The sequence below is a fragment of the Emys orbicularis genome, chromosome 8 (genome assembly GCF_028017835.1).
Source record: "Emys orbicularis isolate rEmyOrb1 chromosome 8, rEmyOrb1.hap1, whole genome shotgun sequence".
Classification (NCBI taxonomy): Eukaryota; Metazoa; Chordata; order Testudines; family Emydidae; genus Emys; species Emys orbicularis.
In genome coordinates this window covers 95,647,003-95,672,216 of record NC_088690.1, presented here as the reverse complement: position 1 = coordinate 95,672,216, position 25,214 = coordinate 95,647,003, and the positions used below count along the sequence as shown (strand labels likewise).

Genomic DNA, 25,214 nt, shown 5'->3' with positions numbered 1-25,214 from the left:
GCAGATATATATTACAAAAGGGTGTTCCTGTTTACACTTCGACCAATAAGATACCCTTACTTTTATAGATTTCTGTGATAACATCTTAGAACTCCTTGTTTTACATTTTAAATGTAAGTTCCTAATGCTCATGGCTTAGAAAGCTTCGTATCTTGATACTGCTTGCATGTTTTATTTAAGAGCAATTCTGGAACAACATACAGCATTTTATAAAATAAGTATAAGGTTTTGCTTTGCATCTTGTTCAACACTCTAAGATAGAGTTACAGTACTGTAGGTGAAGAGTTACAAACTTCTTCACTGTAACACTAAGGAGTTGTTTCCTAATCTCTATTGTACTTGTCTCCTATCTTGAGATAGCACAGAAAAGTCCATAAAGACTCTTACAAACTTAAGCAATAAAAACACTGTCGAGAGCCAAGTTCATCGGTGGGGAAGCCTGCAGAATATTGGCTCTGATCTTCATTTTACCCTAATATGTGGTAATAACTATATATATATGTCATTTTAAGAGACCTGGAAGGTTTCAGTTAGCTGATAAGGCGGCACACACTTTGATAGCCTTACATTAGTCTTGAACTCCCATTGTTAACCTCTGTATGTGGGAGCTGAGACTTTTGGGGGAGGGCAAAATATATAGCCAAGCCAGCCCAAGCTAGGTAGTAGTATTATACTGCAGCAAAGGAACTACTTATGGTCTTGTTCCTATGCCACCAGGGGTTGGTAGTGCTGTGAAGGCAGCATGCTTAACCCTGGGTAGAGAGTGCTTTGAGCTATTCAGTGGCCTCTAGCCCTTCAACAAGTGATGTCAACTTGCCTCTCAAGGGAAGGATTGTTCTCTTGATTGAGAAAGATGGTGGCTTAAATGCCAGGGCCTTGAGGGTTTGAAGTGGTGGGAATTAAAGAAAAAATCCTAAGATCCCAAAAGGGACATGGAGGAACATCCACCCCAGGGTTAAAAATCTTTACTAACTGAACAGTAGCTGCCCTTGCAACTGCTGATGCGATGTTGTATCGCTAGTTTGGTTCTTCTGTCCTGAGGTCCAAAGTTAGCATCGGACCAGATCTATTAGTCTTCCATAATGTTGTAGCTATGTACAGTGTTGAGGGTTTTATTATATGTAACATGCCATTTCCATTTTTTAAAAGAAGTAGCTACAAATATTTGTTTATACGTGAATAATATATTTTAAATTTAACTGCTGAATTACAGCATTTGGGCACCACTTTTGAATATATCTGTCTTCTTAAGACTAGACTTAATCATTATATACGTAAGTTCTGTATAACTTTGTTCAGTTAAAAAAGGTTTAATGAAATGTAACTAAAATCCCACTATTGACCTTAAATAGGAGGTCTTTGTACTGTTTCCTGTTTAATCGCAGATACAGTATATACCTCCATCCACTGTATACTTGAGGCATGAACCCATGGGTATTTGCGCTACCTAATTAGGGCTCTGCTTAAAATCTAACTAGCTTCTGTATCATGGTTGCCCTGAAATACTGGTTTGTGCAGTACAGAAGTTGGAGGGATTATATTTTAAAAGCTCAACAAGAAAGCTTAAATTAGAGTAGAGCAAGAAAACTAAGAGTGCGGATGAATATTTCTTTAAGATATACAGCTCATCTTAGATTTTGATAATCTTCCTAGTGTTCCTGTTTTAATATATTTCACAAAAATTATACCCAAAGTGGAAGTGGATTTTAGAGGTAATGAACCCTGAAATTCAATATACTTTTAGCGATTTTGATGTTCTAGTATGTAAAATTCATATAGTTCGCTTCGTTGAGGTAAGTCTGCCTCTTTTTCTATTAGCAAACATTCAGGAATCCTGTTACTCATGAATTGTTTTTCTTCCTATATCTTCTATTTAAAATATAGATTAAAATGGACTTCTTTGAACTACTGTCTAATCACCACTTGGACAGTCAGTCTCGTTGGAGCAAAGTGAAGGACAAAGTAGAGACTGACCCCCGTTACAAAGCAGTGGATAGCTCTTCACAGAGGGAAGACCTTTTTAAACAATACATTGAAAAAATAGCCAAGGTATGTGTGTAATAGTTAGGTGCTGGGTAATACTTTCACTGTTATCTACACTGTTGTTAATATAGTTAAGCAGTTTGAGAGACTTGTAATGCTATCACTTTTATAGTGATACACATGGAATGCAACCAGACCAGCAGAGGTTTCCTTCTTTCATGTGGTTTCCTTTCAACTGAACTCCAGTTGGTTCATATGCAGTGCCTCCATTGGTTCTTCCACTTCTGTTTCATGTTCCTACCTGCCTCTTCAAGGAGCTAATGCCATGAATGAGAAGTTAAAAATAGTCTAACTAGCATTAATTTCCACAGCAGTTTGCAGTTGAGTTTGTCGCTACACAGGGGAGCATGCTTCATAAAGTGGCTGCTCTCTGATCTGTTTCCTTCCCCAACTCCCATCCAGTGAAGATCCAAACCTGCAGTGGTCACTTAGTTATTATATAGAGGTTTTAATCCATAGATTTCAAAGCACTTTATAAAGGAAGGATTATCTCCATTTTACATAAAGAGCAAAAAGGTGAAGTGACTTGTTCAGGGTGTCATAGCAGTCCAGTGCACGGTCCATCAGACAACATCACTTTCCCCTCTCTTTCTTTCAGTTGTATTAGTTTTGAATATTTATTTTTAGAAGATGAGATTTTTGGGGGCTCAAAAGCAGTATACAGTTCAGCTCACTCCTTTGCTTTCATGTGCATGAGCGGAGGAGGGGAACATCTGTCCCAAAGAGGTGGGATGGACACAAGATTTATCTGTTGTACTTGAACTGAATAGCCTCATCATTCAGACAATCATTTTGAGGTTTGATTTCTCCTCCGTGGGATGGGTTGAGGCATGTCTCTTTAAGGATGTTACAATAGCCAGATACAAATGGTTGAATGGTCTTTGATATTTTGAAGCACAGCATTTTTAATACCGCTGTTGAGCTTTTCCTCCACTTTAAGTTCACAAAATAAAATCTTTAGCAAGATTAGCTTTTATTGTTGCCAGCCAGCACCCTGTCTACACTATGGCTCTCAACATTGCTAACACTGCCGGTAAGTCAGTGTTAGCAACAGAAGGAATTCTTTCAAAAATGCCCTAAGTGCAGACAAACCTTGGTAGTTCAGAAGTGGTGTATTTCATTTTACCTATTTCATAAATGACAGTCTGTTTAATGATACTCATCCTCTTGTTTCCATTAACTGTTCAACTTTTAACTTGTTTGACTAGCTAATCAAAATATGAAAGATGCTACCTCTTTATATGTTGTTAATGGGAAAATATTATGCTCTTGCTTCTGATTCAGAATTTAGACTCCGAAAAGGAAAAGGAGTTGGAAAGGCAGGCTCGCATTGAGGCAAGTTTGCGTGAAAGAGAAAGGGAGGTTCAGAAAGCTCGTTCTGAGCAGACCAAGGAAATCGATCGAGAACGTGAACAGCACAAACGAGAAGAGGCTATCCAGAATTTCAAAGCGCTTCTATCTGATATGGTGAGGCTTGCACACTTCTCTGTCTCATTTGATTACTGTAGGACTTTATCTTTGCCAGAACAGTTCATCTAATTGTTACACTAATATAGAAATAAGTTCCCTGATTACACAGCAGCACATTAGCACTTGTAGTCATTAAACTTCTGTTTCCATGATACATTTATTTTTTCAGGATTTTTGTCTTGCTGGGAAAAATATGCTTCAGCCTTACAGTTGGTGTCTGAGGTTTCATCCAGCAAGTGCATTCTTACAATATTACCAAAAAAGGCAATTAAAATTGTAAATACTTTGTACTAGAAACTCTAATGCACATGTTGGAAATGGAGATTTATTGATTCAAGAGCATTTTCCTCACCTCGTTTTATCTGCCCGACTCATGCCCCCAATATAGCATCTGACCCAGCTCTTTCCACTTCTCAGAGAGCACTTTATTGCACTAGTTGATCCAACCCTTGAAATAGCACTTCCTAAGAGGGCAGGCTTGGTGAGATGAGAATCTCGTGGTATGTAAGGGGAACCTCTTGCCTGCTGATCTAAGATGTGGGCATACCTGAAAGGTGGGTGGTGGTTGAGCACAGATTCCAGTCCTGTTGTCTTTTGCGGGGGGGAAGGTGCAGTATATAAATTTGGTTTCTGTTGACCCAATATCTTTGCTAGTGACATAATGCAGGTAATATAGATTTGGCAGGAGCTCCTTGGAGGTTGTTTCTGATTCCAGAGAGTAAACATTGCACTAATTAAAGTGCCCAGTGGCTGGTAGGAATTGATTATGATGTATCTCAGAGGCTGCTCTTCTAGATCATATATGGTTAATACAGTATATTATTCATAGGGGAGGATCCTGATTTTTCTATAGAGAATGGCAGAGCATTCCAGATAGATACATCCTATCTCCATCTGAACTGCTGCACAGTGAGACTCTGCAGCATGAGGTTGGCATTTGACAGTGGCTAACTGCATGAAAGTTGTTGTTGTCTCTTACTCCCCTTACCAAATGCAGTTTTAATTCAGATAAAAGTTGATGAAGTAGAAGCTAAGTGTTTGAAGAATTGTCTGATAATGAAACAGAGAGAACATAGTTTTTGTAAAATGTAAATTTTTGTATCAGGTGAGATCTTCAGATGTGTCATGGTCCGATACTAGGAGGACGCTCCGAAAAGATCATCGGTGGGAATCTGGCTCTCTGCTAGAAAGAGAAGAGAAAGAGAAGCTTTTTAATGAACACATTGAAGCACTTACCAAAAAGAAGAGGGAGCATTTTAGGCAACTTCTGGATGAAACTTCAGCGGTAAGAGACTTGTGCATGAAGGCAGTACAGCTGATGAAAATGCGTGTCTAGAAATGGAAATGACCACTTATGAGGTGGAAGAAAAACTTCAAAGCGTTTCTATCTGATATGGTGCTTCTCTCTGATAAGAGCTTACTGCCCTCAAATCGGGGGGACCATGAGATTGCTAGTCAAGGAGCAAGAATGTTTAATAAATCTGTTGGGGGGGGGGGGGGGGGAAGTACCAGAATACTGGAGAATAGTGTATTTTAAAGAGGAAAGAAAGGAATCTGGGCAATTACAGGCCTGTTAGTCTGACCTCCATATTATAAAAGGTTTTAGAGCAAATTGTGACGAGAAGAGTAATTAAATTTATACAGGTAAATGGTAACTGGGATGTAATGCAATATTGGTTTACCAAAGGTAGATCATACCAGCCTAACTAGAGTTCCTTCTTTTGAGAAAATAACTGATTTTGTAGATAAGGAAGTGCATTTGATCTGATATACATGGACTTTAGTAAAGCATTTGACAGGGTACCTTATGGGAAATTATTAGTTAAATTAGGGAAGATGCAGATCAGTACAAGTATTGTAAGATGAATAAGGAATTGGCTAAAAGGAGAAGAAGAAGGCAATGAATTGTGCTGTAAGGTGAATGATCAGATTGGAGGGAAACTTCCAGTGGAGTTCCTCAAGGATCGGTCTTGGGACCAATTTTATTCAATATTTTTATTAATGATCTTGGCACAGGAAGTAGGAGTGCTAATGAAACTTGCTGATGATACAAAGTTGAGAGTCAATTGCCGATACAGAGGAGGGCCGGAATATTATACAGGAAAATCTGGATGACCTTGAAAACTGGAGTGACAGAAATGGGATGAAATTCAGTAGTACAAAGTGCAAGGTCTAATAATAAGAGTTTCTGCTACAAGCTGGGGGCTGATTATTTGGAAGCGACAGAGGAGGAGAGACCTGGTGTGTGGGTCGATCACAGACTATGAGACACAAATATGATGTGGCTTTGAAAAAGGCAAATGCAATCCTTGGGTGTATTGGGTCAGGCATTTGAAGATAGCGAAGTATTAATGCTATTATACAAGGCACTGATCAGACCTTATTTGGTCACCCATGTTCAAGAAAGATTAATTTAAACTAGAACAGGTGCAGAGAAGAGCTGCTAGGATGATCAGGGGAATGGAGGGCCTATCTGAGGAAATTGGCAGAGCTTGGCTTATTTAGTCTTGCAAAAAGAAGGCTGAGGGGGGATATGATTGTTCTCTGTAAATACATTAGGGGGATAAATACCAAGGAGAGTGAAGAGCTGTTTAAGCTAAAGGACAATGTTGACACAAGAACAAATGGATATAAACTGGCCGTGAACAAATTCAGGCTGGAAATTAGAAGGTTTCTGACAATCCAAAGGGTGAGGTTCTGGAACAGCCTCCCAGTAGGAGTGGTAGGGACAAACAGCTTACCGTATATACTCGATCATTAGCCGGTTCGTTTATAAGCTGACCCCCACCCCAAGATGGATAAGTAAAAATGGAAAAATTTTATAACCCATTCATAAGCCGACCCTATAATTCAGGGGTCAGCAAACTTTGGCTCCTGGGCCATCAGGATAAGCCACTGGTGGGTCGAGATGGTTTGTTTACCTCGAGTGTCCGCAGGGATAGCTCAGTGGTTTGAGCATTGGCCTGCTAAACCCAGGGTTTTGAGTTCAATCCGTGAGGGGGCCACTTAGGGATCTGGGGCAAAAATCAGTACTTGGTCCTGCTAGTGAAGGCAGGGGGCTGGACTCGATGACCTTTCGGGGTCCCTTCCAGTTCTATGAGATAGGTTTAATATAATATAATATAATATAATATAATATAATATAATATAATATAATATAATATACCTAAGTAAACAAAGTGTCACGGTGTGCGAGCTGCTTACCCTGACGGGCCGGGACAGCAACTGGTGGGGAAATTTTTTGGGGGGGAGTAGCTGGGAGTTGGGAGTAACCCCTGTGACCACCCCCCACATGACCCCACCCCCTAGCCCAGGACCCCCACACTCTCCCCATCCCATCCCTTCCCACCTTATCTGGGGAGGGCCAGGGGAGGATGTCTCTGACCTGGCTGGAGCTGCTCCGGCAGACGGGGCGGTGCGGCCGCAGCATGTTCCAGTGGGCTGGGCCGGATGGCACGGCCGCAGTGTGCTCCGGGTGGCACGGCCACAGCCTGCTCTGGGGGGCGGGGCCGAGCAGCACGGCTGCAGCCTGCCAGCCCCGGAGCTGCAGCTGCTTCAGAGGCTGAGGGGAGAGCAGCATGGCCAGAAGCGGAGAGACTCTGGCCCCGCCTCTTCCCTTCTGGCTGTGCTGCCTCTCCTTGCTCCCTCTGTTGGGGGGAGGGGCTGTGTCCCACCTCTCCCTCTCTATACCTGTTCATAAACTGACCCCCTTCTCTGGTGCTTCCCTTTTTTACTAAAAAAATTCGGCTTATGAACGAGTATATACGGTAATTAGTTTTGAGAGAGAGCTGGACAAATTTATGAGTGCAGTTGTATAACAGGGTTGCTCGTGATGATACATTGGTATGTTCCCAAAGCTCATGTTTCAGAGTTTCAGCTGGCCACTGGCAAGGGTCCAGAAGGGATTTTTTGTCCCCCAGTATTCTGGGAGGGTTTTTTTATCTCCTTCCTCTGAAGCAGCAGGAATGATCATGGCTGGAGATGGAATATTGGACAGGACGGGCCAGGGCTCTGAGGTGGCACCAACATTCTGTCTCAGGTGCTTGGCTGGTTGGTTCTTGCTCACGTGCTCAGAGTCTAACTGGTCGTCATGTGTGGGGTTGGGGAAGGAATTTCCCCCCAGGTCACACTAGCAGTGACCTTGAGGGGGTTTTGCTTTCTTCTGCAGCGTGTGGATACAGGATCCTTGCCAGGATTATCTGGATAATATCTCATTTAATTATTGCTCTGCTATTGCGGGGTCCTTGTGCACTGGTCAGTCACAATGTATTAGAGGTCAGACTAGATGATCTAGTGGTCCCTTGTGGCCTTAAACTCTATGACTCTGACTTGCATCCTCTAGCTTTACCTTCTGTAGTTAAAGTTCTCAATAATAATTCTTCCCTAGGCTTTTTCTCCCACACCAACTTTCCTCACTTCCCTAAAAAAGGGAATGCTGGAAAGAATAATCTTTTTCTCACCTAACCAGTTATACCACAGTAACCACCTTGAATGTTGTGGTCCATTTTCACATTGTCTTTTCACGCTCTTGAACCTGGTTTCGTTTTTGTAGTCAGTGACCGTCATTCATTTTCCATTGGCTTTTCCACATCTCTTCAGTGTTGCATTATTTGACACTTTCTATTATGACACAGTCCCTTAATGTCTTGAGCATTTTAATCTTCTGTCTTTGTTCCTACCTACCCAATAACTTGTCTTAATAAATAGCGGTGGGCAAGCCTCCGGAATGCTATCCTTCACCTTGTCTTTTTTATCTTAACTACAAAATTCATTCTTAACTTTCAACTCTATACCGATGCTATTTAAAGCTCTCTCTCCTTTCTTTGTTATTTTGTGACTTCTTGCCTCCCTTTTATCTCATTCTGGCTTCATCATAACTTTCTTCAAGTCTCAGGAGGCAGTTTTATTAAATATTGGTTAGAGGAGTATCTAATATTCTAATCACTTTTTATATGGTAGACTAAAATAAATTAAAATGATGAATATCTGACTTTGAGCTGGGGCTTCTATACTTTGCTGTTTTTACGCATACAAACATGCTGTTGAAATTATCCAAATATGCATTAGGAAGAACTGTTAGAATTTAAACTATAAGAAACTGTCATAATTTTGTGAGGACTTTTCTCTTAAAATCCACCAGTTTACAGAAAACAAGAGTTCAAAAAGGAAAATTGTTACTATGTCCTTAGTTTGCCCCCTTATGCTTGAGGATTTCAGGACTCTCGGGAAAGTGATCATATGTACTGTATGCTTAGACTCTAAATATAATTTGCAATATTGAACTGTTTTTGCCTCTTTTGAAAGATTACTTTAACATCAACATGGAAAGAAGTGAAAAAAATCATTAAAGAAGATCCCAGGTGCATTAAGTTCTCTTCCAGTGACAGGGTAAGAAATTGTCTTGCTTCATTGCTACTAGCCTTCCCACGATATTCAAAGCAAAAGAGAGTGAATGCTTGTTGAAATGGATTCCATTTCACACGAATATAACTATATCACTGTGTCAATCAGATATTTGCTTTTTTAAAAATCTTAATTAAAAAACACTTCTGTAATGCTCTTTAAACTAGTTATAATAAAATTATTTCTTACACACTGTAAATTAATATGAAGTACTTTATAATCTACCGTCACATTTTCTATGGTATTACTCTTTTTCTTCATGCAGAAAAAACAAAGGGAGTTTGAAGAGTACATCAGAGACAAATACATTACTGCCAAAGCTGACTTCAGAACGCTATTGAAAGAGACCAAATTTATAACGTACAGGTGTGTGTCAGTGTCTTAGAAGAGCAAAGACTTTTCTTTACTGTACCTTAAGTGTGTTGACGAACTGAATTTCACTTTCTCCTCCCATTTAACATTTATAGACCAGTGTCTGAGGAGCTTTACTGCAAAAATTGTAGATTACTAGGTTGTCTATGAAGTTGCATAGTAGTGAGAGGTCCATCACTGTATGTTGGTTTCTGCACTGATTATTATCAAGTGTTGACAACTATTCTATAGCAGGGGCTTTTTGGATTTTTGTTTTGCTTGAGAGCATTGTTTGGGGTATTTTGAATACATTGTCAAGCGATTCAGCTCATTCTGTAGTGAAGCCAAATTACCGTTTAATTAGGATCCTTGGTTCAGGCCTAAAAATTAGGGCTGAATACTCTGCTTAATACCCAGTGAAACTTCCAGTGATGTTAGTGGGAGTTTGGAGAAAAGACAAAGGGTGAAACCCTACCCCCATTAAAATAAAAACACATCTCCCATTGACTTCAGTGGGCTTTGAGTATTAGCTTTACAAATAAGTTAATTGTTGAAGTCCGTCTGGTCTGGAGCCTACTGCAAAATGTTACGGGCCTAGGCAGATTCCCATTCCAGAAGCAAAAGAGCTCGAGGTAGAAGGGTGCTGACTAGGTTTATTAGATCCTAATCAGTTTCTTGTTTCCCTTTGCAGCCAGTGCTGTATGTAAAGTATTGGAGCTCTATTTCAGTTGCTGCTGTTCTCAGTGGGCTGAATTGCAGTCTGAAATTGATGCGGTAGCCAGATTGATGCATCAATCAAACTGGGCTGCAACTGGGAATTTAACGTCCATGTTTTAATAGTTTGCTTCTTCTTGAGTGCTTAATTTCAATTGTGATTATTTTTTTCTTATTTTTACATTTTTGTGGTTCATTTAATGCTGATAAATGGTTCTGGCGGCCATTAAGACTGAAGTCTTCTGTTTATCCACAGAACAGATACAGCACAGGCAGTGGCAGTGCAAGATTTTTTACACACGCATTCCTGCCAATGTGCCTCACCCCTGACCTGATGGGGCATCTGTATAGGTGAGAGGATAGCTCAGTCTCTATGCCCTTTCAGCGCTTGACCTATCTGCTGACACTGTCAAGAGAGGTTCTAATGGTGCGGGTAGTTTTTGTAATTTGGACATCTACCACCAGTAACTGGACTAAGATTCCCAACGCATTTTATGTAGGCTCCCAGACAGCTGCCCAGATGGTAACTGTTATACTTCATTTCAGATCCAAAAAGTTGATCCAAGAATCCGACCAGCACCTGAAAGATGTAGAAAAGATTTTACAGAATGACAAGCGTTATCTGGTACTTGACTGTGTGCCAGAGGAGAGGCGCAAGCTCATCGTATCCTATGTAGATGACCTGGACCGCCGAGGTCCCCCTCCACCTCCCACAGCTTCAGAGCCTACAAGACGAACAACAAAATAATTATGAAATACTCTCACAATGGGGTGTCTGTTAATTCAAAAGCTTGCATGAGCCATCTGTCCGGTTTTTACATCTACATTACCGTGAACCTATTGAAAACGATGTGAGGAACAGAGGAAGCAGCAGCATTTGTGAACATAAAATGGTCTCTGTGCAAAGAGAACACTTAAGATATTTATGCTTTTCTTTGTGTGGCATGACTGACAAAAATCCCAACCATGCAGGCTGTGTCTAGTAATTTTAGATCTCAGAACAATGGAATATCTGTATATGAGGTGTGGATGTCAGTGATATTTGGAGGCATTCTTTTCAGCAGTGTTATATATGCAAGTCTTAAGGATGATTGACATTTGTGGTTTGAACTAAACTACACAAGTACCACAAATTTCCTCCTAATGGTTACCGAAGTTCAGCTGTTTTAACAGACAAAACACTGTCTCAAGTTAAACTATTGAGTGCTGAAGGCAACAGTAAAAAAAATATTAAATCTGAAAACAAAGGGTCTGATTCTCAATTCTGATTTACAAGGGTGAAAGCAAATAAAGTCTATTAAAGTCTATAGAGTGACAGTGATGTGAGTGAAGAATTAGGCCCACAGAGACCAAATTAAACACCATTCTGAATTTGTTCACGGGTCTGCTTTATTTCTCCCCCCTCCCCCCACCCACTTTGAAGTACAGGCAAAATCAGGTTTCTTTTGCCCAAGTGAAGATTTGTCTGATAATTTTTTGCTCAAAATTGGAAACACAGTAAATAACAATGGTTCCCAGAACAGGACGGTTGTATAAACATATTTTTATTTACCATAAAGTGATCTTTACTGACTTCTGAATTAGACTGTGGATTTCCCTTCTGGGTAATTCTTGTAAACTATACTCCTGTTATGAATGTTAAACTTGTGTTTCTAAAGTTTAATTTTGAAATGTTGGGATTGTTTAGTTTATGTATTTGAACTACAATAAACCAACCCTTTTTATATATGGATTGAACATGCTTAATAAGTTTGTTAAATCTCAAAGATGTCTCTTTAACAACAACAACAAATCCAAACTAACACTAGCTATCCTGAAACAGACCATTTGCCTAATGAGACAAAATGAGTTAGTGATAAATCATGTAGACAAATGAAATTTTGATACTAGACCCTCGTATTCAAGTGCAAATACAATACAAAATTTGAAAGACAGCAAAAATCTCAAAATCTGTGTATGTTTGCTTAATCCCTCGATCCTTTTTTGTTCATTGTACTTGAGATGTTGAAAGAGAGTGAGTATTCCTTCGGTACTTAATCTGTGTCTTTGTGGTGATGGTGGGTTCCTACCTTTCTGATAGGAGACAGCTCTCTTCCATTTGACTCGTCCTTCCTTTCTCCAAAAAAAGATTTTTGGAATGAGAGAAATCGGTTTGTCATGAATTTTTGTTGGACTGCTGTTATGTGAGACTGCTGGTGCTCCAGGTCCCAAAAAATCAAGTGGCTAACTCCTTGCCAGCTGGGGGGGTCTTGTTCACTAGAATATGATCTCAACTTTCTGTAGTTTTAACAAAGTTGTATTACCCATGAAGTTTAGGTAAAGGTGAAAATTCTCCTCTTACATAGTTTATTAACATGTATTTTACAGTAGTACTAATAGGCCCTCCCATGTTAGGCACTTTTCTCACACACAAACTGACATGATCTAAATTCCAAGAACTCAGAGAATCCAGATCACAGACAGATCTAAGAAAATTTTGCCCAAATTAACACTGCAAAAATGTGTTTAAGCAGCAAACATTTAATCAGTTTTTCTATAAATGCACTAGCAATAAAACCTAAAAATCAAAAGCATAAAAAAGTGATACGTTCTCCCCAGCTCCTCCTTAAGACACACACACACAAACTATAGTGGGTCATAGGTAAGATCTTGTAAAATTTGACATCAAGTTACAACCTTAAGCACGGTACTAATAGTGCACCCCACCCCCCACTATACTTATAAAATCTCTTTATTGGGTGTGTAAACCAGCATATCTGGACAAAACCATCTGGGCCTTCCCATCCCCTCTTAACATCTCACTAAATGAGCAATGTAAAGGGCCCTCTGACTAAGAATGACCTGCTTCTAGTCTACTCCCATGCAAATGTGGAATTTAGTGGTATGTGAATGTCAGATCTGCCAGAATGAAGCATGGGGAGTGAGGTGGCCTCTCAGGGTATGTCTACACAGCAAAGAAAAACCCATTGCTAGTCCATGCCAGCCGACTTGGGCTGCAGGGCTATTTCACTGCCATGTAGACTTCTGGGCCCAGGCTGGAGACCAGGCTCTTGGACTATTCCAACCCCAGGTTTCCAGAGCCTGGGTTCCAGCCCAAGCACAGATTTCTACACAGCAACAAAATAGCCCTGCAGCCCAAGCCTGAATCAGCTGGCATAGGCCAGCTGTGGATTTTTCTTTGCAGGGTAGACGTATCCTGAGATGCCAGGTATCCAAATCATGACAGACTTTATAGATCAGTACCCTGAATTGCACTCAATCCAACTGAAAGCCCTTCCCTGCTTGGGCGTAATGGTGCCTTCTATCTAATGTGTGAAGCTAGTAAGAAAGCAGGCCTGCCAGATTGTGCGCTAGCTGAAATTTGAGTGGACTTAAGTGTAGCCCCAGTGTGGTGGTGGTAAAGTAGTCTAAACTGGAGGTACACGGCTAGGATAACTAGTGGATTGGAACAGTTGTGACCTCCTACCCATGCACAGATGAAACGCTGTCAGCCATTGCTGCAGTCTTGAGACTCAGAAACTCACTGGAAAGTTAATCAGAAAAAAAAGGGTTGAGCTCAAACTCTGCCTGACAACAACACATCTGTCTCATTAATTCAGAGATTCTAAGGCAAGATAAGATCATCTAGTCTGACCTGTATAGCACAGAACTTCCCCAAAATAATTCCCAGATCAGATCTTGTAAAGAAACATCCAGTCTTGATCTTAAAAATGGTCAATGATGGAAAATCCACCATGATCCTTGGTTAAATTGTACCAATGTTTAATTATTCTCACAGTTGAAAGTTTACACCTTATTTCCAGTCTGAATTTGTCTAGTTTCAATTTCCAGCCATTGGATTGTGTTATACTGTTGTCTGCTAGATTGAAAACTTATTAAATATTTGTTCCCCGTGTAGGTATTTATAGACTAATGAAGTTACCCCTCATCTTTCTCTTTAAGCTATACAACCATACAGTCATGTTAAGGTTTGCTCTTGTCTGATACATAATGGGCATTGTCTGGTGCTGAGAGTCTGAGGCTGCTGCAATGAGTAGGATAGCTCCTATTTCCAAATACTTGGGGTAATTCACAAGGTAGGACCAATGGCTAAATTCACTAGAGCTGGAGAGGTTTGAGGACAGCATTTAGCACTAGTGAGAAATTCTCTCAACTCTACATTTTGGAGTGTTCACATAGAAACCGATCACCATGTTAAGATACAATGCTATTCTATTAATTCCTCTTGAATTTATGACTATCTCAATGACCATATCAGCACAGCTTTATAAAACAGTCCCTTCACTGCTACTTAACTAGAAGAAATGTCTCCTTTGAATTTCAGGGAACTGAAGATAATGATTTTTTGGATCTAAGTAAGGCAAACCAACTTCACTTTTTATTCACAGTTGAAAACAAACTGACATTGACAACTCTTATACTTTATAAGTGCTTTACAAAATGGGCATGAAACATTTTCATTGAGGAAGGGAGAAATCATGTCTAGCTTAAAACAAGGTGCCTAAATATACCTTCATCTCTATAATGCACATTCAGAAAGAAGGGATTGTTGTTTTGGTTCTGAAAGACAACTCTGGCCTGTTAGCAAACCTCACCTACCTTTTCAGACCTCAGTGCATGTTTTAAGTTGTCTCATAAAAAAATATTTCTGAAAATATTTCAGCTGCAGCAGTCAAATTCTGCATTGTCACTCCATACAACTATTGAATTCTACGGAAGTCATTGCAGCACTTAAACCAGAAAATTCAAAAAGGTACATGATCTGTACTGTATGTTTGTAAATACTAATGTTTTAGCTTTCTGACATTTAGACAGATGCTGAAATTCAGCTCACTAGTTTGTCCTTGCTTGTTAAGAAGAACTACTTCGTTAGGTTTGTGTCAGTTCTTCTTATTTCTGCTCTCTGAATTTCGAGTCTCTAAAACACCTTTTAAAAAAAAAACTAACTCCATTTTGGCTACTGAAGTGCAAAACATAAGTATTTCAGAGAAGACACTTCACCAAAATTTTTGAGTCAGGATTTGAACTATAAATGCATTGCCCTGATATACATATATACACACATACACACACCCCCAATATTGTGGGTGAGGTGATACCTTTTACAGGACCAACTTCTGTTGGTGAAAGAGACAAGCTTTGGAGTTTACACAGAGCTCTTCTTCAAGTTTGCAATATCCAGGGACCAACAGGGTTACAATAATACTGCAAGTATGAATATTGTAACAGATTAGGAAATCAAACATTTAATGAGCACAGGAAATGGTAAGAATTTCATCAGTGTAACATTATTTGCATGTCTTCAGTATCCCTTATGCACAGTGGTAAGTAACAAAACTATACTGACAAGACCCTTCCTCTGCGTAAAACTTCTGTAGCTTTCTAGTCTCCAACCACCTTATTGATCACAGCCTACTGTCTCTTGCTCTTCGTGCTCCCAAGGAATAGGGTCATTGTCTTGAGCATCGGGAGCTGCTTCTCGGTCATGCCAGAATTGCTCTACATCTGGAAAGACGGGCATCTCCTTCTTTTCCAGGCTTTCTAAGTCCTGAGGGGCAGCTGGGAGTTCTTTCTCTTGCTCGGCAATCACTGGCTCTGGAGAAGGGACCGAATCGGGGAGAACCTCAGAGTTAGCAGCTGGGATTTCCTGGTTGTCTGTGGCAGGGAGAGGCTTTTTCAGGGTCAGCCTTTTCCACAAGCCCTTAAAGCCCTCTCTGAATTCCTCAGACATCACCAGGAAGATGAGAGGGTTGGCTGAAGAGATGGTGAACATAAGGGCTTGGGTCAGAGCCAGGAAGCCTTCGGGGGGAGATCGGCCTGCTGGCTTTAGGTGCCAGACCCACAGCCAGGATATCCATTCCGGCAGCCACATCACGGCCAAGGTGACAGTGACGCTCAGCAGCATGAGTGTAAGGCGCCTGGATCTGATCTGGTTCCTCAGGTTCTGGGTCTTGGTCCCCCTGCGCTGGCACCTGCCATAAGCGCGCCAGAAATAAAGGAAGGCGCAGAGGAGGGGCGCGCAGAACACGAGCAGGGGGGAGAGCTTGACAAAGGCAGCCATGAACTCCCGGGCGGGGGCTGGCACGGCCACGACGCACGCGGGCGAGCCCGGCGCGAGCTCCCGGAGGGTGCTGAAGAGCCAGAGCGGCAAGGAGCTCACCAGGGCCACCAGCCACGTGGCCAGCAGCACCGCACAGATCGTGCGGGGCTCAATACTCACTTGCTTGGCCGGGTTGCTGGCGTACATGAAGCAAGCCTTGGCCACCACGGCGGTCGTCAGGCTCTTGGCGGCCATGCACGTGTGGAGGAACCCGTCGGAGGTTTTGCAGACGAACCAGCCCAGGGTCCAGGCGCTGCGGGAGTAAGCGGCTGCCCGCAGGGGCGCAGCGAAGAGCAGGAGGAGCAGATCCGCCAGGCTGAGGTTGAGGATCAGGGAGTGGATTAGGGAGGGTTTCCCTCGCCTGGCGTTGTAGAGCAGGATGCCGATGACACACGCGTTCCCCGCCAAGCCCGCCAGGCAGATGACGCCCAGCAAAGCGGGGATCACCGCCTTCCACTCCCGCGAGTCGTGGGGCTGAGAGCCGCCCGCGAAATGCACCTGCGGAGCCAGGGAGCTGTTCATGGTGCTGCAGCCGGGGGCCGGGACTTTCTCCCGCGGGAGTCACGCCCAGCCACGCTGGGGATCTGCCGGGCGCCAAGCGGGCTCGCTCCCCTGCTGCCCGCCCAGTCTCTCGCCCGCTCCCCGGATCGTCCCCGCCTGACGTGACCTGGCAGCCGCGGGAGCGCAGCGCGTGTAGGAAGCCGAAGCCGGCCCGCCTGGCCCAGCGCTATATACCTGCCGCGGCTGGGCCTGACACGCCCCGGCGGGAGCGCATTGGCCGCGGCTCAGTAGCACGCCTGGACCCCCGCCGGGCAGCCCCGCGGAGCCACTGAAGCGCCGCCCCCTCCCCAGAAGGCGGGAACCGGGCTGCCATGGAGCCCCTCGGCGGGCCGGCCGCTGGCGGTGCCCCTTGGCTAGCCGAGCGGGCGGGGAGGGAGCCCGCAGCTCAGCCTGGCAGCCCCTCATCCCCCCCACCCCACAGACCTGGCTCCAGAGGGCGTTTGGACTCAGACCCGGCTGGCGAAGCTCCCACAGTCCGGCCGGCCGCGGGGCTGGGCCACGGCAAGGCTCGCTTCAATCGCGGAGGGACGGGCTAGAAATTAGCGGAGCGTTGTCGCCTTGCAGCGGCCCCTCGCCTGCAGGCCGGCCAAGCCCCCCCCCCCAGCTCAGGCTGCTGCAAGAGACGAGTTCAACTATGAATAGCAATTCATTAATACAAGCAGCACGAGGCAAATATCGCGCATCAGGAAACGGAGTCCTCAGTGGTGCCCCCGAGAGGCGACGTCCAGCTAGTTGAAATGCTCCAGGGTGGGGGCAGCCGGGGTAAGTTTTAGCCTCGCTGGGGGCCGTCTGCGCGCTACAGTTCCGCAGGGCCGAGCGGGTGAGGGCGGAGAGAGGGGCTGACAAAGTCGGTTGCTCCGCTCGTGTAACAAGCGCTGCGTGTTTACACTGCCCCGTTCCAGCTTGCAGCACAATCCTCCCAGTAACCTCCAGCAGTGAAGGATGTAGCGAACTGACTTGTATTTAGCATCAGCTGTACTGCTCCAAGAAGGACGCTTTCTCAGGTACATTGCTATGAAGCATGACAAGAAAGTGGCTATACTTGCACAGGGAAGTGTCTCAATGCTTTAGCAAACCAACCCCATTTCATTTCCACTTATTGGTCTGAGTCAATAAATACTAGCTAGACATTACCTGTCATACAATCTAAAGGCACCTAAAGCACATTCACCAGTCCCCAAAAGAGGGATGCTATTGACACTCCCCTGCTTGTCCTTGTTAGATGCTGATTGATTAGGCCATTCTTCTTCTTCGAGTGATTGCTCATGTGTATTCCACAGTAGGTGTGCGTGCTCACCACGTGCACCGGTGCCGGAAGTTTTTCCCTTAGCAGTACCCGTAGTGGGGGAGCCCCGCTGCAACCCCTGGAGTGGCGCCTCTATATCGCGCTATAAAGGGGGCTGCGCGCTCCCCCCACCCTCAGTTCCTTCTTGCGGCCAGTGAAGGTAGTCGGAACTTGTGCTCCAGCATTGCTGCAGCGTCTTCCTTAGTAGTACGATCGTCGACTGTTACTAGTTTCTACAGTTAGTAGCCTGGCTCGGGCATGCCCCGAGCCCCAGGCTTCAAGTCGTGTGACTCTTCTCGCAATTCCATGCCCAGAAGCGATCCACACTCCGAGTGTCTTCGCTGTCTGTGCAAGGCTCACATAAGTGAGCACTGTAAAATCTGTAAGTCCTTCAAGCCCTGGATTAAGCACGAATGTGAGATCCGACTCCGGGCCCTGCTTATGGAGTCGGCACTGGCCCCGGTACCGGCGCGCTGACCTGACCCGGCGCTGAGCACCGCATCCTCGGTGTGGAGCGAAGCAAAGCCCCATCCACCAGTAGGCACCGCTCCCCTGCCAAGAAACAAGGCAAGACCCAGCGGCGCCGAGACAAGAACAGGGGTGAGGCCGGACCCGAGTTGGGCAGTCCACAATCCCCCTCGGGACCCAGACCTCCGACTTGTGTGGAGCGGAATAGTCCGACCCCGTCCGCGTGCGCCTCCCCGACGATGAGGATTCCGTCGACGCCGGAGGCAGCTCAGGCAGCGCGCGACATCCTCGTCATGCCGGTACCGAGCGGGCCGCCCGAGTTGGGGCCCCGGTCCCAAGGAAAGCTGCCGTTGGGCGCCCACCAGCCCTCACCGGCCAGGTCGTAGGTCGAGGTCCCCGCTCGATTCGCGGGGCCTTCCCGTAGCCCGCGACAGACCTCCACTCCGTTGTCGGGGTCGCCTGGGAGCGAGTTGCTGGAGTCTTCCTCGGCCCACAAGGGCCGCCGGCGCCGGGACAGAAAGTGTCGATGCTCCTCGTCCAGCCGCAGTAATAGCAGGTCTCGACGCCATCGGCACCTCCAATCATACCACAGCGCACACCATGCTCGGAGTGCATCCCGACAGTCACTGGCACCAAGGCGTCACAGCCGCGGTCACCGACGGGACTCCAGAGATAGCACCTCCGACGTATATGTCTCATCGTCGTCGAGGTCTAAATCCCGGGGCCGGACCCGACATGGACGGGACTGGTCAAGCCGCTCCTACGGCACCGTGCGCTCCTCGGTCACTTCCGCTTCGACTCCCAGCCGTCCGTCCCTGGGCCGCACCGTCCCCCAGGAACATGTTACCCTGGTAGGACCTCAGACGGCTCAGTGGCAAGGGGCACCATGGCAAGTACAGTGGTGCCAGTGGGCACCGTGGCCCCAGGCGCCCGCACCGCCGAGGCCCTGCTCCGTGGCTGGGGCATTCCAAGCACCCTCAATGTCCCTGCCTCGGCACCGAGAGCAGTCCTCGGGTGCCGAACCACCCAAATGCATGGCAGTGGTCACAGCCCACCTCAGGAGGAACAGGCTGCAGATCTTCCCCTACCTGGATGACTGGCTGCTCAAGGGCAAGTCTCGGTCCCAGGTGCAGGCGCAGATGGAATTCCTGCTAGACACCTGCATGAGTCTAGGCCTAGTGGTAAACGAGGAAAAGTCCACGTTAGTTCCAGTTCAGCGCATACGCTTCATAGGGGCGCTGTTAGCCTTGCTGGCGGCCATGGCCTCCCTCCCCCGGGACAGATTTGAGACGCTCAAAGGTCTCATCGCCTTGGTCATGGCCTTCCCTGTGACCATGGCACGGGTGTGCCTTCAAATCCTAGGCCATATGGCAGCATGCACCTTCCTGGTGCAACATGCCAGGCTCAGGATTGAGGCCCCTCCAACTCTGGCTGGCCTCCCAGTATTCCCAGGCCAAGGACGGCCTGGACAAGGTCGTCACGTTGCCACCCTATGTAGTGGCCGACCTGCAATGGTGGTCCCCCCCAAGCAACATGCTAAAGGGTGTCCCCTTCAGGGAGCCCCCTCCCACACTAGATTTGGTGTCGGACGCCTCGGACCTGGGATGGGGAGCCCATGTGGGGAGCTTCGAAACCCAGGGCAGATGGTCGCCCTCGGAATTGTCCCTACACATAAATGTCAGGGAGCTCAGGGCGGTGCACCTGGCTTGCGTACCCTTCAGTGAGCACCTAGGTGGAAAGGTGGTCAGAGTCCTAACGGACAATACGACCGCGATGTATTATATCAACAGACTAGGGGGCACGCGTTCCGTGGCCTTGTGCCAGGAAGCCCAGCTCCTGTGGGAGTTCTGTATAGCCCACAACATCCTTCTGAGGGCTTTTCACCTGCCCGGCAAGCGCAATACGCTCGCGGATCACCTAAGCAGGTTTTTCTCCCAACAACACGAGTGGTCTCTACAAAGGGAGGTGGCCAGGCGGCTCTTCCTACAGTGGGGCACTCCCCAGGTAGATCTGTTCGCCACCGCCCAGAATCGCCTGTGCCCACAATTCTGGTCCAGGGCGGGAGAGGGCGAAGGGGCGATATCGGACGCATTCCTAATCCCATGGTCAGGCCGCCTGTTCTACGCCTTCCCACCCTCCCCCCGATAGGCAAGGTCCTACAGAAGGTGAAGGCGGACGGGGCGTGGATTATCCTCATAGCCCCGGATTGGGCCCATCAGCATTGGTACGAGACCCTCCTGCAGCTTTCAGTGGCCCCCCTGCACAGGCTGCCGCTTCAACCGGACCTCCTCTCCCAGGAGGGAGGATGTCTTCTCCATCCCAACCTGGCCGCGCTCCACTTGACAGCGTGGCTGCTCCATGGTTAAATGAGGATGAGGGGAGGTGTGCTGAGTGGGTTAGACAGGTCCTGCTGGAGAGCAGGAAACCGTCCACACATCGAACCTACCTGGCTAAATGGTATCGGTTCTCCAAGTGGGCGAGGGAGAAGGGTTCCTCCCCCTCCTCCGCATCTATCCAACTCATCCTTGATTACCTCCTGTCCCTTAGGACCCAAGGGCTGGCGCCCTCTTCGGTCAGGGTGCACCTGGCAGCCATTTCGGCCTTCCACCCCCCGGTGCAGGGCTACTCGGTGTTTTCACACCACATGACGTCCCGGTTCCTAAAAGGGCTGGATCGGGCTTTCCCTTACGCTAGACCCCTGGTCCTGCTCTGGGACTTGAACCTAGTGCTCTCCCGCCTCACAGGACCCCCTTTCGAGCCCTTGGCCACATGTTCTTGGTCCCACTTGTTGTGGAAAGTGGCGTTCCTGGTGGCTATCACCTAAGCCTGCCGGGTCTCGACGCTTAGGGCCCTGACTCCGAGCCCCCGTATATGGTCTTCCATAGAGATAAGGTCTAGCTCTGCCTGCACCCGGCTTTTCTGCCGAAGGTAGTCTCCTTTTCACATGGATCAGGATATTTCCTCCCAGTCTTCTGTCCTAAGCCCCATTCCTCCAATGAGGAACGGCACCTGCACATGTTAGATGTGCGTAGAGCGCTGGCTTTTTACCTAGACAGAACCAGGCCATTCCGGAAATCCCCACAACTGTTTATTGCATTGGCCGAGCGCATGAGGGGGCGACCGGTTTCCACCCAGCGGATTTCTCGCTGGATCACCTCGTGCATACGCACATGTTATGACCTGGCAGGGGTTCCCCTGCTTCCTATAGTAAAGGCTCATTCGACAAGAGCTCAGGCCTCGTCAGCTGCCTATGTGGCTCATGTCCCTATTCAGGACATCTGCAGGGCTGCTACATGGTCCTCTGTCCACACCTTTTCGTCGCACTATGCGATCGTCTCCCAAACGCGGGATGACGCCGGGTTTGGTAGGGCGGTACTCTGCCCGGGTAACCCTTAAACTCCTACCCACCTCCATCAGGTATAGCTTGGAGTCACCTACTGTGGAATACACATGAGCAATCACTCTTCTTCGAGTCATAAGGACCCTACGTTCAAAAGTAAGGACGTTAAAATCCTTACACTCAGCCTGGAGGCTACTCAAGCAACCTTAATCGAGTCACATGAACAAGAGGTTACCACCCAGTCCTTCAGTAAATGGAATCCCTACGGAAGCCAATGGAAAGAAGCATAAACTATGACCTTTAAAAGGTAAGATGGAAATGGCGCAGGGAGGTGGAATCTGAAGAGCAAAGAGCGAAGCACCCACAAACAAATAAGATATTATCTAAGTATAGCAGTAGCAGGAAGCCTGTGAGAGAACCGGCAGATCTGTTGGACTAGTAAGGAGTAAAGGAAGTAATTAAGGCGGATAAGGCCATTGTACTGAAACTACATTACCTCAGCTGTATCTGATGTAAACATTATTTTATAATCATATTGGGCTGTAGTTTGTGCCACTGAACTCAATAGGAGCATGCTGGGGCCCAAACAGCTGCTCAGTTACCTGTGAGAGGGACTAATCTGATCAACAGTCTAAAAGGTAAACCAAACTGTAAATAAAGGAGAGTTACCTGTTCCGTAACTGGCGTTCTTCGAGATGTGTTGCTCAGGTGTATTCCACGTCCCGCCCTCCTTCCCCTCTGTCGGAGTTGTCTGGCAAGAAGGAACTGAGGGTGGGGGGAGCGCGCAGCCCCCTTTATAGCGCGATATAGAGGTGCTACTCCAGGGGTCGCAGCGGGGCTCCCCCACTACGGGTACTGCTAAGGGAAAAACTTCCGGCACCGGTGCACGTGGTGAGCATGCACACCTACTGTGGAATACACCTGAGCAACACATCTCGAAGAACGCCAGTTACGGAACAGGTAACTCTCCTTTATTTACAGTTTGGTTTACCTTTTAGACTGTTAAAAATCACCCTTTCAAAAGGTTAGTGTCAAGGTGCTAGTTTGGTTGCTATTATTTAGTGGCTCAACCATTGCTACCTCTTGAATCAGCTTCTGGGTAACGTAGCTCTAAATTGATATTAGCCTCATCACTGTGTGCTCTAGGTAGAGACAATAATTTAAGGTACTGAGAAATGGCTCCCCTAACCTATGGCATTGACCAAGCAGTTGAAGCCATCCATTTTATTAGCACACTGATAGTGCACCTAATTTTATGTAACGCATTAGACTTTCTGTCCAGTTTACTTTTCCAGGGCTGTGGACATGGGCACTGTAAAAAATGTAAAGCAATAAACACACATACACTGTCATCAGTGGGCAGAGACAACTGCCTCCACTCTTCAGCTGCCATTGTAGTTCTCCTGACTGCAGCACCAGTAAACAGGAAAAAATCTCCCTGCAAAGGTAAGCCCCGAATTATGCCCCAAGGTTGCCTAACCTGAGCTCTGACGGCCCATGAGTAGGAGTAAATTTCATAGTCATGATGCTTTTACTTGTTTTAGCAAGTCCCCATGAGTTGTTCAGCCCTAAACACTGACAGCATCCCAACTGTACCAACAGGGCATCAGTAAGAGGCAAATTCTAACACAGCCATGTTCAGTGATTCTCAAACTTTTGTACTGGTGACCCCTTTCACAAAGCAAGCCTGTGAGTGTTACCACCACCCCTTATGAATTAAAAACACTTTTTAATATAGTTAACACCATTATAACTACTCAAGGTAAAGCAGTGTGTGGGCTGGAAGCTGACAGGGATAGCTCAGTGGTTTGAGCATTGGCCTGCTAAACGCTGGGTTGTGAGCTCAATCCTTGAGGGGGCCACTTAGGGATCTGGGGAAAAAATCAATACTTGGTCCTCCTAGTGAAGGCAGGGGGCTGGACTCAGGGGCAGCACGAGCTTTTTTACCGCCCCAAGCACGGCAGGCTGGCTGCCTTTGGCGGCGCGCCTGCGGGAGGCTCCCAGTCCCGCGGATTTGGCAGCATGCCTGCAGGAGGTCCGCCAGTCCCGCACCTTCGGCGTACCCGCTGCCAAATCCGCGGGACCGGTGGACCTCCCGCAGGCATGCCGCCGAAGGCAGCCTGACTGCCGCCTTCACAGAGACCGGCAGGGTGCCCCCCGCATCTTGCCGCCCCAGGCACGCGCTTGGAGCTCTGGTGCCTGGAGCCGCCGTTGGCTGGACTCTATGACCTTTTGGGGTCCCTTCCAGTTCTATGAGATAGGATAGGTATATCTTGTGACCCCCCACATAATAACTTCACGACCCCCAGTTTGAGAACCCCTGTCTTAGACTATTTAAGGTTTTATATATTGTATCTAGCAAATTGAACTGCATTCTCAATTCTAATGATATGCCTGCTTGGGTAGGATACTTGCCTACCTCAGAATCTGGTTGTAAATCTTAATTAATGCCTGTAAATCACTTCAGAATCCTCAAATGAAAGGCTTACATGCAAAGGAAAAAGTCTTATTTTTCTTAATTGCATCATTACTGTATCTTCACTGGCTTTTGAATTGTTGCAGATCTTAATTGTATTTCAGCTGTCTCAAGCCCCAGCTAACTTTCCCACAGAGCCAAGCAACTGGCACATTTTCTGCCAGCGGTGAGTGTACGTTTACATTTGCTTTACTTGTGCTACATTTTTTTCTACCCATTGGGAGTGCTTTATCAAGGGCATGAAGGCCGATGGAACATTGTCTAACAGTGAGATGTGCATGGTACAAATGAAATAATAAAGATACATAGCTCTTATAGAGCACTTTTCACAAGCAGATCTCAAAGCACTTTACGAAGGTCCCTACGCTGATGAGTTTACAGTTGATACTAGACTTTATAAAGAAAGGGATGACAATAAACAGTGGTGAAGGGCACATGGGAGGATGAAGGTCACAACAATGAAAGATCACGAAATATACTTGAAGTTAGTTTCATGTCCGGTTCCAGATTTAAAAAAAAGAAAAGCTTAGACTAACTCTGTGATCTAGCAGAAGTCTCTTAAGTTTTTTATGCCTCAGTTTTCCCAACATAAAAGAGGGATAATACATACATGCCAGATTTTTTTGAAAGACAAGGTAGAGGAGGCAATATCTTTTTTGGGATCAACTTCTGTTGGTGAGAGAGAGAGACTTTTCCAATAAAATATATTACCTCACGCACCTTGTGTCTCTGATATCTTGGGACAGACACAGCTACAACAAAAATGCAGATTTTTTTGAAGAACTTTGAATGGATGAAAGGCACTTGTGTTATAAATGCAAAGTATTATTGCTCTTATTATAACAAATTTTTTTTTATTCAGGCATATCAGTTTGTCATTTAGCTGTTTCTGAATTTTAAAGGGTAAGTTTCACAAAACAAAACAAAGAGCTCAGGAAAATAAACATTCCAAATGATGGAAACCCCAGTTGCTGGGGTTTTTGTTGTGGTGGTGGTTGCAGTT

At 45.9% G+C, this 25,214-nt stretch overlaps 2 protein-coding genes across 2 annotated transcripts in view; one reads left to right on the top strand and one right to left on the bottom strand.

Annotated features, from left to right (window-relative positions):
• Nucleotides 1-11,707, top strand: part of TCERG1 (transcription elongation regulator 1) — a 50,102-nt gene extending 38,395 nt beyond the window's left edge. The window contains exons 17-22 of the mRNA XM_065410147.1: nt 1,885-2,049; nt 3,328-3,510; nt 4,619-4,798; nt 8,818-8,901; nt 9,182-9,282; nt 10,528-11,707. Coding sequence (XP_065266219.1) covers nt 1,885-2,049; nt 3,328-3,510; nt 4,619-4,798; nt 8,818-8,901; nt 9,182-9,282; nt 10,528-10,729 — 915 coding nt within the window. The 3' untranslated portion in view covers nt 10,730-11,707. The remainder of the gene's footprint in view (nt 1-1,884; nt 2,050-3,327; nt 3,511-4,618; nt 4,799-8,817; nt 8,902-9,181; nt 9,283-10,527) is intronic.
• A 3,672-nt stretch (nt 11,708-15,379) lies between these two features.
• On the bottom strand, nt 15,380-16,603 carry GPR151 (G protein-coupled receptor 151). The gene has a single exon (XM_065408830.1). It carries the CDS (start codon nt 16,601-16,603, stop codon nt 15,380-15,382), a length of 1,224 nt encoding a protein of 407 aa, XP_065264902.1.
• Nucleotides 16,604-25,214: the final 8,611 nt, after the last annotated feature.

Coding starts and splice junctions, on each gene's coding strand:
- GPR151 (XM_065408830.1), bottom strand. CDS start 16,603: ATGAACAGCTCCCTGGCTCCGCAGGTGCATTTCGCGGGCGGCTCTCAG.